This window comes from Lutjanus erythropterus, chromosome 17 (genome assembly GCF_056507025.1).
Source record: "Lutjanus erythropterus isolate fLutEry1 chromosome 17, fLutEry1.hap2, whole genome shotgun sequence".
Classification (NCBI taxonomy): Eukaryota; Metazoa; Chordata; class Actinopteri; order Lutjaniformes; family Lutjanidae; genus Lutjanus; species Lutjanus erythropterus.
This window is the reverse complement of record NC_139333.1, coordinates 9,796,589-9,811,038: the sequence shown is the minus strand read 5'-3', so window position 1 is coordinate 9,811,038 and position 14,450 is coordinate 9,796,589. Positions and strand designations below refer to the sequence as shown.

At 40.1% G+C, this 14,450-nt stretch overlaps 1 protein-coding gene across 1 annotated transcript in view; it reads right to left on the bottom strand.

Annotated features, from left to right (window-relative positions):
* snx29 (sorting nexin 29) overlaps positions 1-14,450 on the bottom strand; it is a 172,919-nt gene that overhangs the window by 78,687 nt on the left and 79,782 nt on the right. Inside the window, exon 15 of the mRNA XM_084740643.1 lies at positions 4,512-4,618. Coding sequence (XP_084596769.1) covers positions 4,512-4,618 — 107 coding nt within the window. The remainder of the gene's footprint in view (positions 1-4,511; positions 4,619-14,450) is intronic.

Below are 14,450 nucleotides of genomic sequence, written 5' to 3'. Positions count from 1 at the left end.
TCCGTACTTATCACACTGCTTTTTTAAATAATAGATACTGATTGGTCAATTACAGCATTCTGCGGTCTCTTATTTCTATATAGCAGTCTGTTGTTTGAATAGCACACTGCTATGAAGGACAGACTGTTGCGATGGACGCAGTTTGGATCATAGTCTTTGGGGGAGAAACTGTACACTACTACACTACTTGCCCATCATCAAACAGTCGTCTGACAAACTTAGAAGGTTAGCTAGTAAACATGTAGCATTAGCAGCTAAAGAGTTGCCAGATATGTTTCTCGGGAGTTGGTGGAGATCAAAACCAGCTAAAAGGAGAGTGGACTTAATACTGGACGTAAATTCTTGGATGGAAACTGAAAATGATAATGTAGCTAATGATAATGTTGCCAACATCGACCTGATAAAGTGATGATATATTGCATTGTGTTTTCTACTTGTTCCACTGCCCACAATGGAAAAAAAAATCACATCACAACTTTAAAAAGTGCTTTTAAAAGGGTGATGCACCAAACATGTCTTGCTATTGATGATTTTTCCCCCTACATTTAAATCACTTGGCAACAATAAGTGCTTTTAGATTAAGTGCCAGGTTTGAAATATTGAATACTGCAATCGGAAGTTTAAATTGAACCATTAATATGGGGCACAACATGTGCCTGCATAATATTCTATAAAGCATAAAACAACTGAGTTGCAGTGCTGCACTGTTTCACAAGACATCACGTGGGTGATGATCTGTTTAAAAACCCCTTACCTCATATCCAAAGTCATTGGCAACTGGCACTTAAGTTCTGCTCTATTGCCAGCCGTGCTTTAAAATTACTTTCATTATGACACAGTTCTGTTAAATACTCAGTTCTTCCATGAAGAACATACCATTGCTATGGATACAGTTCGGATCAGACTCTGGAGGGGCAATAAAGTCATCTGATGAAATTGCTAAAATCATTTTTAATTAAATATGTTTTGTCAAATTTTTGACTTTCTTTTTACTAAGAAGCCCTGTAATAAGCAGGGTAATGTACACTGAGTCGTTGCAAAAGAAATCCCTTCAGGGTGAGTCAAGACCCCTCCACTTCGCTCCTGCATCACTCTAGATTATTTATCTTGAGACTTTATTTTATTGCCCTGTGCACTGTGCACAGTCCAGCAGGACACACGAACACACAAGGATGAGGAAAAGAGCATAAAACGCCTTGAGATTTGGCTCAAATAGAAACAAAGTCAAAGTCAATATAACGCATTAGCATCATTAAATTAAAACCGAACTGGGTCACAAATACGGGCGTGTTTCCCAGGTTAATGAAGGCTGAGCCCTGTCCAATATTTATTTGTGTCTGGCAGGCCTGTATGTATCCAACAAGGCTCGATGTGACATTTTCAAAAATCAATAACTCGGTGGGTCCAGACTTTGTCTCAGTCGCTGTAGAGAGACGGCTGAATCAGGAGTGTTGACAGATACTCATGTAAATCACACAATTTATGAATCCTCACATCAGGACTGACAGTAGTGCTGCTGAATGAATGCACGCACACACACACTAACACACATTAAATATAGAAAAATATCTTTTTTCCCTCACAATTTTCTGTCTCCCTTTCTCACATTTCATACAATTACCACAACTCTGTTCCACTGATTCCTCTGATTTTTTTTTGTTTCGTTTAACAATTTTTTATTGATTTTCCAGTAACACTTCATAAGAACCATCATTCACAAATAGTAAATTGAAAGTGAATTCAACTTTAGTTAAGAGCTACTTTACTGTTATCACACAATAGTAATTATTTGCTAATGATTACCAAATGAAATGTAAACATTTAAGAAATCATTACATAGAGAGATAGGCCAGATATATGATGTTTAATTATTTGTAATTTGTAAACCATCTATGAACATTATTTGGATGGATATTATAAAGTTGCAACTGATTATAATACCCTAAGTACTTGCATACATAACTTGTGAAAGTACTGTTGTGTTACATTACGCTAAAAATGTACTTATTTTTACTCAATGCTGGTCTTTTCCTTAATTTACCCAAGTAGTTTTTGGATCTGTAGTTTGAAAGTCTCCCTGGGTGTTAGAATTTTTTTATTGCTAACTAGCCTGCAGAGCTGTGCATATAAACTTGTAACTGATATTTATAATACTGTAATGGAAAAATTCATTTTGAAAAACAGTGTATTTCTAAGAGGTGCTCACAACAACTTTATCTTCTCAGGTAACTTGGAGTCAGTCAGCAGTTTTTGTAACTTTTTCAGAAAACTACTGTCGAAAGTGTTTTAACCTTTCATCTTCCTGCTTGGTATAGTCACCAGAATTCTAGACTTAATTCTAGAATAAACTTTCTAGGATAGTGTCAATGGCAAGTAAGATAATTGGCAAACCACAGAAGCCTGTGACTCAACTTTGTACAGAGACGATGAGGAAGAATCCTGACAAATAGCTCTGATCCTCTCTTTAGTCAGTTTGAGCCTTCAAGCTCTGGGAGGCGCTACAGAGACCCTCCGGCAACCAAAAATGTATTTAATAAGTCTGTCATTCGAAGTACCATCAGTATTCTTAACTCTCAGACATGACATGAACTGCTTTTAGTGTTTAATGGCTAATGTTTAATTATTTGATCTTATCTATGTATTTGTCTTGTTTACTAACTGATGTGTTGTGTCTTGTGTTTGATGAGCCAAATAAAAATCTCCACCCTGATGGACAACAAAGATTTATTCTATTCTAGTTGTAAATTGTTAATAAATACTTTATAGTGAATCTATAAGCATTGTTTGTATGTCTATAATTGTACCATTTATTAATGGAGATTATTATGATTAATTAATGGTGATTATTCTAAAGTGTTACCAGTTTTCTATTAAACCCACTATACATTTGTTTGCGGCTTATTTTGGAAATCACATCCCTCTGAATATTACAGCAAGTCATATTAAACCCGCGTGGTGGTTAACAATATAAACCACCTCCTGTATGTCCTGCTTGCTGCATATCCTTTGGTGCTCCCTCTCCTCTGTGGTTAGCGCCCGAGCTGATATAATTAGTCGAAGATCCCGCACTAACCTCTCCACTATGGCCACTTTTACCTTTTACAATATTTCCCCTCATTACATACAGTTATCAGGGGGAAGGAAAACACTTGCATTCTGCATGACAGGCTTATTTAAACACAACCATCGCAGCCTGGTTGGCCTTGGACCAAAGGAGAGCCTGCAGCGGGATTGTGTCCCACACCGGTCCTCTAGGCTCGCTTTGAAATCCTGATCGCGACTGACAGCCAAGCAAATGGACAAATAAATAAGTAAACACCATTAAAAATGCTCCACACATACATGTGCATAAATAAGTGAAAACATAGTTTGGCCAAACACAGGCGGGATTACTTCTTATTAAAGAAATATAAAACCGTGGATTAATTATTCATGTGGATGCCCCCCCACACACCTCACTACCCATTACAACGCTGTCTTTATTCCCCTCTGCTTATGTCACTCAGTGCTTCCTCATTGGTCAATCTAACAGGACGCTTGGACACAACTCCCATCATCTGTCACACAGTTGGTAACATTATGCCCAGTGTCCAGTTAGAGATCCTCACCATACGCCGCAATCAATACTTTTGAAGAGAACCTGCTCGGGGAGCAGCTCTTGCCGCTGTTAAGAGTTTTAAATCAATACAGCTGCAGAAAGTACAGTTCTCTGCTTTATTTAGACAGAGTGGCTCTGTGAGAATTTTCCTCTCACAAGCCCCAAAAACTTCAAATATATATTCTATCATTCTTCATTTATTCAGTCTATAACTTTGCTTACTAATGCACTAATTTGGGTATTTCTCAATGCAGGGCTCTCTAACATTTATAATTCTACCAGATATAAATTCAGTTACTGTCAACAAACTTGATTACTGGCCCCTGTACTACTTTTTTCATTGTGTGGCAGCAGCTGGGACTTTGACAGGAATGTAATGAATTGCAATATTCATTTAGAGCAGAACAGAGTGAATGCTGTTTGAGGTTCTGGCACGAGCAGATGACACAAAGAATGAAATGTAGATAAAATCATGAAATCATGTTTATCCTCCTCAATAAAGCAAACAGGATGAACCTCAGACTGAAGAATCAACATGAAGAGGCAGGGTTTATGTGGTCAGAATTTTGAAAAAATGTTGTCTGCCAAGAGATACAGAAGTATCGAGAGCTTTCTACCTCAGGATGTGACACCTCCTACCTCCTCTCTATGACTTATTATTTATTCACCCAAAGCACTGTGTATATTTTTTATATTTAATGTTTGTTTTATGAGTAGCATAAAGAAAACTACAGTTTAATCTTATTATACAGCCATGTGATGTCAAATAATAAATAAATCCTTTAAATGCAATGCATTCACAAGCATCCCAATTTACAATTATTCGTTCCCCACTGAGAAAAACGGTGAAACACATAACCGTGGTGCTTCCCTCACAAACACACAGTAAGGAATAAAGAGAGACAGCACTCACCTCTATGAGTTTGCGCTCATAGCTGGCGGCCAGCTCCTCGATGTCGCCCATGAACTTATTCTGCGGGGCAGGGGCCTGCTCTTCACTCGACCGCAGCATTGATAGGGCTGCAGCAAAAAAGAGGGAGAGAACATTCAGATACCGTGACACACTGTGAGGAAAAACTCTTTTTACAACCAATTATAAACTGTGGGCTTCTGCCAATTATGCACATTGTGTCGTCCTCTGCAGCGAGCTGTGACACCTGCGGCTGTTTGATGCTTTTGTTTTAGCAGCAAGAAAACAATAGACGAGGAGCAGCAGATCTATATAATATACACATTACCAGCCTGGCAAGAGCCACGATTCTCCATTTTATTTAATTAATGGCACAGCGAAGTAGAAATGAGTCATGCACATTACAAAAAAAACATACAATCATGGAGGGAGAGGCATACAAACATACACCCACAGAAAGACACACAAATCCTCAAGTGCGTGCAGCACACTCCTCTTGTATGTACATTATAAAACGCTGTAGCAGAGACGCTCATTTTTCCTCCAGAGAAAACTTCTTTCTGTTCTGTCAAAGTGATAAACTCTCGTTCTTTCACCATCGTCTGTTTTACTCTGACTTCCTGTTCAGACAGAGCTTATTGTTTCTTTGCACTACTGTAGCTCGCTAAACAGCTAAAGTCATCACGGCGGAGCCTAAAGCGCCACTTCTGAGCCCATAAACATCATCTAATCGGGTTCCCTCAGAGAGGAATAGCAGAACTTAGAAGAAGTCTGAGCTCTGAATCTATTCGCAGAGGGGCGGTTGGGAGACGGATTGTTTTTTCACCTCGGCAAAAGCAAATTAACGCTGTTATTTCACTGCCACCGCACACTGCTAACACCTAGACAAACACACTGAGGCTTGGAAGAGGGAGAGGGAAAATAAAGTACAGAGACAGAAATTCAGCATATCCAAAGGCTGCACGGAGCTCAAATAAACTTCAGCTGACAGCTCTTCAGGGAGGAGTTTCAGAAAATAAACAGCTGGACTGTGATTAGAAAAAGAGTGAACCCCCAGCAAGTGTCTGCATGTCTAGACAGAGTGAGACAGGTATTGATGAAGGAGGCCAGCTCATTGTAGTTCAAAATACACGGGGCCGTAGGGAAAAAAAAGCTATTGAGATTCATGAGCAGGTACAGGTACAAAGATAAGAGCACTGATAGATAAAGACGGTCCAGTGGACTATCGATACTCACACATGCAAATAGCTTGGTCCTCCTAATGAGACTTTTTGTCCATTTGTCCATTCATTACACATTATATTTCAGGCAGGGGACCAGGGTGGTTTAATGCTTACTTGGCAACTTGACAGTACTTATTGAGGTAAAGGCCAGTAAGGATCAAATTACAGTAAAAAATGTGTCCTTTAACATTTCCAAACCCCTTTTCCACTAGCTGAATAGAAATTATTGACCAAGAAAGGACACTGAGAGTATTCTTGGCTCTGAAATGTGTGGATTATACATCATTTCCAGATTTGTGTCCACCTCAGGGCATGTATATCTCTCTCATGCTGTCTATTAAAGGTATTAAAAATACCCTACAAAACTTTGACTTAATACTGAGCAATGGAAATTGTGGTGTGGCCTTTCATGAGGATGGTGATGATGGTTCTTCCTGTGAAAGGAAGGACGGGTTCTTTACATTAAGAAAATTCAATAAGCTCTTATGAGAGCTGTCATTAACTTTGAGATGAATCAACAGTAAATTCCTAATCTTTTCTTTATTTAACAGTTATAATGTAATAGAGGTAGTAGACAGTTTTTTTTTATCTTGATCTTACATTGGCAGCTCCTCCTTTTTTTCTAACAATTATTTTCATTATAGTTTAATATGTCAATTGTTTTCTCAAATAATGAATTCATTTTTGATCCATAAAATGCCAGAAAATGAAAAAAAATGTCTGACCACAGTTTCTCAAACTGTGAGACTGAAATGTCCACAATCCAAAGGTATTCAATTTATTGTCATAGCGGAGTAAAAAGAAGATTAATCACTTAGTGAAAAAACTGTGATAATTTAATAGTTGACAGCTTATTTAATGATTGCAGCTCTATTGAACATGCATATAACTATAAAGAGACCAACATATTACAACAAGAACAATCAGCCACAAAGAAAAGAGAGACTAAGAATAAGAATGTACCCACCACAATCTGAACAACTTGCAGTCACTAAATTATTTATAAATCATTAGGAAAGTGTAACTAGGGCATATATACACGTACAACATTCAAATTAGTGAGTGCACCTGCACATTTTTATGAAATAATAAAGGTTATAATTTATTCAAAGCAGGAGACTGTATATAAAATATAAACCACAGTTAGGAACTTTTGTAATAAAAAAAACAACAATTGTAATGATCCAACTTTACCAGTCCAGGTGTTGAAGGGGTCGTTCACTCTAAAATGAAAATTCAGTCATTCTCTAATCATCCTAATGCTGATTGAAATGCAGGTTTACTTTTTCAGTCCACAAAACACTGCTGGAGTTTCACAGGAAAACAGTGTAGCAGATTCTTCCCAACAATATAAGTGAATGGAAACCAGTTTTCAAATGTAAAAAAGCAACAGAATAGAAACATAAAATGCCTCTACACTGCTCGTCTGGTGTAACCCAAGTCTTCTAAAGCCCCAACATGCCAAGCTGACTAAAAAAGTGTTCTTTACACCATGTTTTTAGCCTCAATCTTCACTGTGGATCCTTAGCTTGGAACCACATTCACTTGCACATGCACACTGTTTGAACTGGGTGTGTGTGGTGTGACAGTGTGCAAACAGCATATCAGGACTTTAGAAGACTTGGAGTACACCAGACAAGCAGTACACACTTGCTGGTGATGGTCTCTGATGCTGACCTTTTACATTATCGTGAACAAATGTTTCAAGATGTTCAAACTGCTCATTTTGTCTGAATGATTATTAAAATATCCAAAGATCACAATGATTTTAGATTTATAAAGCCAGTCCCTTTATGAAAGAAAGTTGTCCTCATATTTGGTGTTTTTATCTGATTAATTACTTAAATAGCAGCTATCATCTCATCAATTTATCATATATAGTTTTCATTTAGACCCCTCAAAAGAGCAAAACACTCATCACAGATACATATATATATGTAGAGAGAATACACAGAGAGATACAGACCTCAAACCTTAACAACAAAGTTCTGTCACACTACAACCTACAATTACTGGCACAGCAAGAAAGCTACATACACACACACACACAAACCAGCCCCCACACCCATATAGAAAGTTGTACGCACAAAACACACACACACACACACACACACACACACACACACAGAGGCAGACAGAAATGCATTATCATGGCTCCTGCAAAGGGCCCAGCAGCACAGCAATCCCCAAGCTTATCTTTGGCCCACCAATAGCAGTACTGTATACCTCAGTCAGCAGCCTAATAGCCTAGAAGGCTGCCGCACACACACACGCTCACACATACACACACCCGCACGCACATGCACACGCACACACACGAAAGGGAAATATACATACTTTAAAAAATACCATAAGATGTACTTCCACAGTGAGAGGGGAATCCAAGAAGACACACAGAAATGGGAACAATGGCATAAAGGTGGCAAACAAAAACGTGCGCGCGCGCACACACACACACACACACACACACACACACACACACACACACACACACACACAGGATTGCTGACGATTGCTCTTACAGTACCAATTTGTCTCAACTCTGAGTTTTTTTCCCCTTAAGTTGGATTTCTGTTACCTGTCACATTGATAGGCTCTAAATGATGACACACACACACACACACACACACAAGCACACACACAGAAAGGGGGGGGGGGGTTCAAGAGAGAAGGGGGCACACACAGATGTTTCTGACTCGAGGAAATTGGGCAGACAGCTGGTCTGTAATAACAAAACTAACTGAGCAAAACTCCCTAGCAGCTGTGTGTGTGTGTGTATGTGTATATGTGTGTGTGTGTGTGTGTGTGTGTGTGTGTGTGTGTGTGTGTGTGTGTGTGTGCTGCATGCAGAAAACGTCAGAAATGTCGAGCTGCATATGAGTCATACGCTGAAGTGCAACTGCAGAAAAAAAGAGTGTCAGATCTTATTATAAAACTGTTTATTTGTGTGTTTGTGTGTGTGTGTGTGTTGTGCCACACTGTGCCATTCCCAGAAGAGTGTGTGTCGTCCCCTGGGTTTTCACCTGAGAGAGTGCATCTCCAGAGACGCCACTCTCTAATGATCACAGTGTGCGCGATAATGAGCCGGTTTAGTGGAGAAGTCCACTGAGAGACAAACGGACACACGCAGGCCAGTGGCTGCGCCTCCACACTGAGGAGAATTTCCCCCAAACTGGACTGAATGTTGAAAATTGTTACAGGCAGAAAAACGCTGCAGCAAAGTTTTAGTTTACATTCAGCTAAGGTTGTCCTTGAGTCATCCAAAGAAGAAAAATATTTAAAGATCCACTTGTTAAAACTGCTCTCAGCTACAAAGCGCATGAGTCCGTGTTTTTTTTTGCAACAAGCAGCCAACTGATGAAATCCAGGTAAGAATGAGACTACAGACGTTCAGCTCTCCATCCTCTCTTAGCTGCGAGAGTGCAGAGGCAGTGGTGCTGTCCATGGTGCTGAAGTAACAGGCAGATCTGTAATCGTGTCTTTTTCTTTCAGTCCAGTTCAAGTCCGTTTCATCCACAGCAGAAGTTTGATATGAACTGGAACAACGTGCAACACCTCCTATCCTTAGACCTTTGTGTCATCTTTATATACTAACCGGACAAACAGGCTTCATTTGTTATTTTAAACTTTGTTTTCCTATTTCAGTTAAGCCTGAAATTAATTTGACCACATTGTGGAAATATTCATTAATTTTCAACTCAGAATCACATATGACAGTCACATCTAGTTTGGGACAGAAGTCATCCTTCACTCGTTCACTGTAACAGTCCAACAGAGCAAAAAAGAAGTTCAATTACAGGAGAAGAAAAATTCTTTCCAGAATCTATGAATATATTTTATTATTCATTTCCAAAGTTTAACTTTTGGACACAAAATATCTCCTGCTGGACTGAAAAGCCCTTTCTAAGTGTTCTCAGTGTGCACCGGAGGCTTTAAGTTTCCACATCACACTTGTGTGGTGTAACATGTACAATGGACCACAATCGGCTTCCAAATGAGTTGTGATGTACACGTGTCAAAGTCAGGTTTAAGGTGAATTAATTGTGAACCCACTGTGATGCCACACATGGTTTGTCACACACTGGTTTGTGGACTACCGCCTTAAAGCCTCGAGTCTGGCTTCATGAGGGTCTTCAGCTGGAAAAAATGGCAGACTGCCTGCTCACAAAGTTTCTTGTGTTACAGCTAAACAATACACTAAAATAGGCAATGAATAATAATTTAACAGTTTGATCTGATCTGTAAGCCCTGTGTGTTAACTGGAGGGACTCACTGAGAATTACCTGTCAGTCACAGCCTTAAAGCTTACTCACTTTACCTATTTTACTTTGGATGGATGGATGGATGGATGGATGGATGGATGGATGGATGGATGGATGGATGGATATCATGCTATGCTGAAGAAAATTTGAGACTAGCCATCGAGACTGTAAACTCATTAGGAAGTTGCCTGCTGCTGGTTGCGAGAAAGGATGCAGGTTTAAAGAACCTGGGTTCACTTTTCAGACCTTGAAGCTCCACCATGACTGTGAAAACAGCCTCCAGGTGTCAAACGCCGCACATACATTATTCTGCACCGTGAAGGTGAAACATCCAAGAGAAGTTACAGCAAACAAAGACTACGATTGGGTCACAGTTTGGACCTCTATCCACACTACATCATCATAAATCATCATCACATACAGAACAAAGCTCATCCCTGATGTATTTTCATCCAGAAGAGAGGGAGACAGACTCAGACATAAACCAACATAGTATTAATGGTGAAATGAGATTAATATTTCTGTAGCGTAGTGTTAAAAACCATCATTCTCTTAGAGCCTATGAAGCTCCAATATGTTTTAAATGAACATTAATATCTGCTCATCCTTCCACTTGGCTACATTTTATTTTGAAAGAATCTTATAATATAAACAAGTGACTGGCTATCCACTGCTATTCATTCAGGTTATCAACTGAAACCCAACGTCCACTCATTCACCACCTTTTTTAAAACGTTACCCTTGTGTTGTCTTTGCCTCCCAGGAGCACAGAGCTGAGAAACCAGAAGCAAGATGGCTATCATACATAGATAATGGTCTACTGTACACACAGAGTGGATTCCCCTCAGACCATAAGAGAGGCAAACACAAGAGACAGAGGAGGAAGGTAAAGTGAAAACACATTTACAAGAACAGAAAGGCAAGTCGATACTTGTCTTGAATGGCCTCATCAAGCTTTTTGAGGGGGAGAATGAATCGTTACTGTTAAAATAATATTTGCTGAGGATATCAATAGTGTTGCTCCATGTCCAGCCTGTTTCAGTTAGCCAGGCAGGATAGAAACTTTGTTTTGCCTGATAATTTGGATTCAATGTATCCTGATTATTAGGGCCCAGGCATCCAGGCATCATTGTGACTATCATTATTTTTCTTCTCCGGTCCTCTTCAATCACATTTTCAAGTGGCTAAATGTGCTTGATGGCACATGAAACTTGGCACACGTGTCGTGGTTAAAAATTCCGTGTTAAGTAAGTTTTTGCGGTGGCCGTGGCCAAATGGCTTGGGTCTGTAAAGAGCAGCTCCCTCAGCAGGTTTCACCAATAAGCATGAAAATCAGCACACATGTATCATCCCCAGACACACAGAAATGTCTCTTGGACCCATCACCTAAACACATAGGAAGTCATTTTGAATTTACTCATCAATTTTGACAATTTCCATATATTGTATTTTAACAAACTCCTCCTACAGAATCCTGAAGAGCATGGCCATGGCATTGCAACAAATTCTGATGTCTCTCCATAAAACATATTGTTATAACTTTGCTGTAAATGGCCCAATCTGCAGCAAAATTCACACGATTGATCAAAGTCCAGGCCTGAAAATATCTACAACAGGGTCATGGCTGCAGCATGCCCTGACGGGCGTGTGGGTGCGAGGGCCCATCCAATGCCGCTTGCCGCTTTAATTTCTCTTGTTTTCACTCGCAGAAGTTTTTCTAATTCTAAGACAGACATCACGGCTTACAGAACAAACTGCTGCCTGAAGGAAAATCTGTCTCATTTATCTGGTTTGTTGAGGGCAAGCAGCTGGAAACCGTCTGCAGATCAAGAGGTTAAGAGAAACAGTCACCGCAGGGCCGTGATGGCAAAGGGTGAAACATGGACAAGCTGAGACATTCCGTCTCTGTTGTGATCGACTGTTGCTACCAGCTGGAATAAACAGAGCAAGAAGAGTGACGAGAGGAGGCGGCTTAAAGGGATAGTTCAGATTTATTGAAGTGGGGTTATATGAGGTACGTATTACCTACAGTAGATGGCGGTCAGTCCACCCCCCAGTTTGATGAGTACTGGTGAACGAAGCTAAGCAACGTACTGCGGGTTCAGCAACAGAAAGTATTTTATCCACTTTAAAAATCAGTGTGGGTTTAAGTGCACAATATATTTACACTATAATCATCGCTTTATTTGGCAATCAGGCAGCATCTTCTGACAGGAAACCATTGTTATATAAGCCAAATATTGTTCAAAACCAACCTTAAGGGGCAAAATCAGAAATTTCACCTTGAAGAGGTACACAGGAGTTGGTTCCTGGTCTATTGCTGCCTCAGTTTGTTAGTTTGTGTTGTTGTGTGACTTGTGTTTTAAAGGGTTAGTCCAGACTCACCAAGTTACACAATAACAAAAACAAACAGATCAAGGCAGTGGTAGGCCAGCAATTCCTGTGTTCTGCGAGGTAAAATTATTGATTTTGCCAAATTCGTCTGTTTGGTTTAGAGAGGGGGATATTTTACTTATGTAACAGCAAATTCCTGTCAGAAAAGGCTGTCTGAAGGTACAGTAGTGCAGAGAAGTTACAGCGTCGCTTACACTTACGACATAGATTTTTTTTTAAGTGGGCCTTTTTCCAGGAGTTCAGCAGGTTTCAACATGTTAAATTTAAGACTCTTTAGGACCAATATGAATGCAATTTAAGTTATTTTACATCCATACTGGTACAAGAACAGTTTGCATTAGCAGTTATTGGGTCAATTTTAGTGTCGTTTTGTAGTTACAGTTACAGCCTGATCAATGTAGATTTTCTTGGTTATGGGGTCAGTGGTGGTTTTGTTTTGTAGTTGTGCGTGATCAGTACAGATTTTCCATAAAAACACATTTCAAAGCAAGACTGCAGAAGCTGCAACTGTAGAAAAGTAATATTAATCTGATAATTAAAAATTTTAAAGGACCTGCAGGAAGCCTGTTTTTTAGGTGGCTAAAATACGTACGGTTACTGACCGTGTGACAGCAGTACACTGCTTAGCTTCCTACACCAGGACTCCTGCTACTTCTAGAAAATGGGGCCATCCACTGTAGGTAATACACTTACTATGCCTCAGACAACACTGCATCAAAAATCCAAACTCTCCTTCAAGTCATTTTAACCCAGACACATTACACACATACTTCACATACAGCCCACTTAGCTTCCTCTAGTCATGCTCAAAAACAAAAGAACAGGCAGGAACAGAGAAATCCCACATTAGAACTGACTCATAGCCTAAGCCTTCTGTGAAATCAAGAAAAACCTTAAAAAACCCCTCCAAACTGGAAGCTTTGATGGGTGATAATAGCATCGGTGCCTGTTGTCGACGAAGCGGGCCAGAGGCCGACACACTTGACTAATGCGGCTCTGTCCATTAGCAGTGAGGAGACGTGGCTCTGCATCCACGACCCCGAGCACACAGTGGGGCTGGAGAACAAACAAACGTCCGTCCTGCTCGAGCTGAGGCCGCTCGGAAAGCCGGAGCGAGCCTGCTAAATAAAACATGTGCAGGGCTCCCTCCACAATAGGACTAATGCGCAATCAAGTGGAGCGCTCCTTGTAATGCCGTAACAACACAAACCCGCGGCACTCACACCACTGTGAAATTGGGGCTCTTCTGAATCTCGTCTTCCGTATCTTATCTTCTTATGAGATCGCTCCATCCCTCCCAGCTCCTGCTTCCCATCCTTTGTTCTTTCTGTTTTTGTGCCCCTAACTTTCTTTCATCTCTTTTTCCCTTAAAAACATGTCCTTGTTTTGTTGAGTCTTCTGTGTGAAGTATTGATTTGGTTCCTTTTTTTTTTCTGGGCTTTGTTGCTTCTCCTACTCGCTTATGCAACCTTCATTCATCCTTTTTCTTCGTACCTACTGTACCTTTGAAATGTTCCCCACTCCTCACCCATTCATCCTCCTCCTCTTTCTCTTTGTCTCATCTCCTCTTTAATTTCTTTTTCACCCCTAATCAATCATTCATTGCTACTCAATGTAACGTAGAAGCGTACTGTGCTGTGGTGTTACAGCAGTCCCACACCACTAATCATGCATGTTATGAAGGCCGGCCTCTTTCCATCATGCATATCAATGAAAACGTGCATAAAAAGATTTTGCACACATGCACACACACAGACACACACCCACCAACACAGCACGCGTCGCACATGCAGACACACGTCAAAGCAAATTGAGGTTCAAGGTTCGGCCATTTTTCATTATAAAACTACAAGATCAAAAATCAAGAGGAAGGAAAAAACATCTTTGTGCCTTGCTACACTAACAATAGCAAGCTGCTCTCTATATATGCTCTCTGCTCTCATATCTGCTCTCTCTAACACACACACACACACACACACACACACACACACACACACACACACACACACACACACACACAGGAACACACAAACTTGAGTTAATCACGCAGTCAGGCCATACAT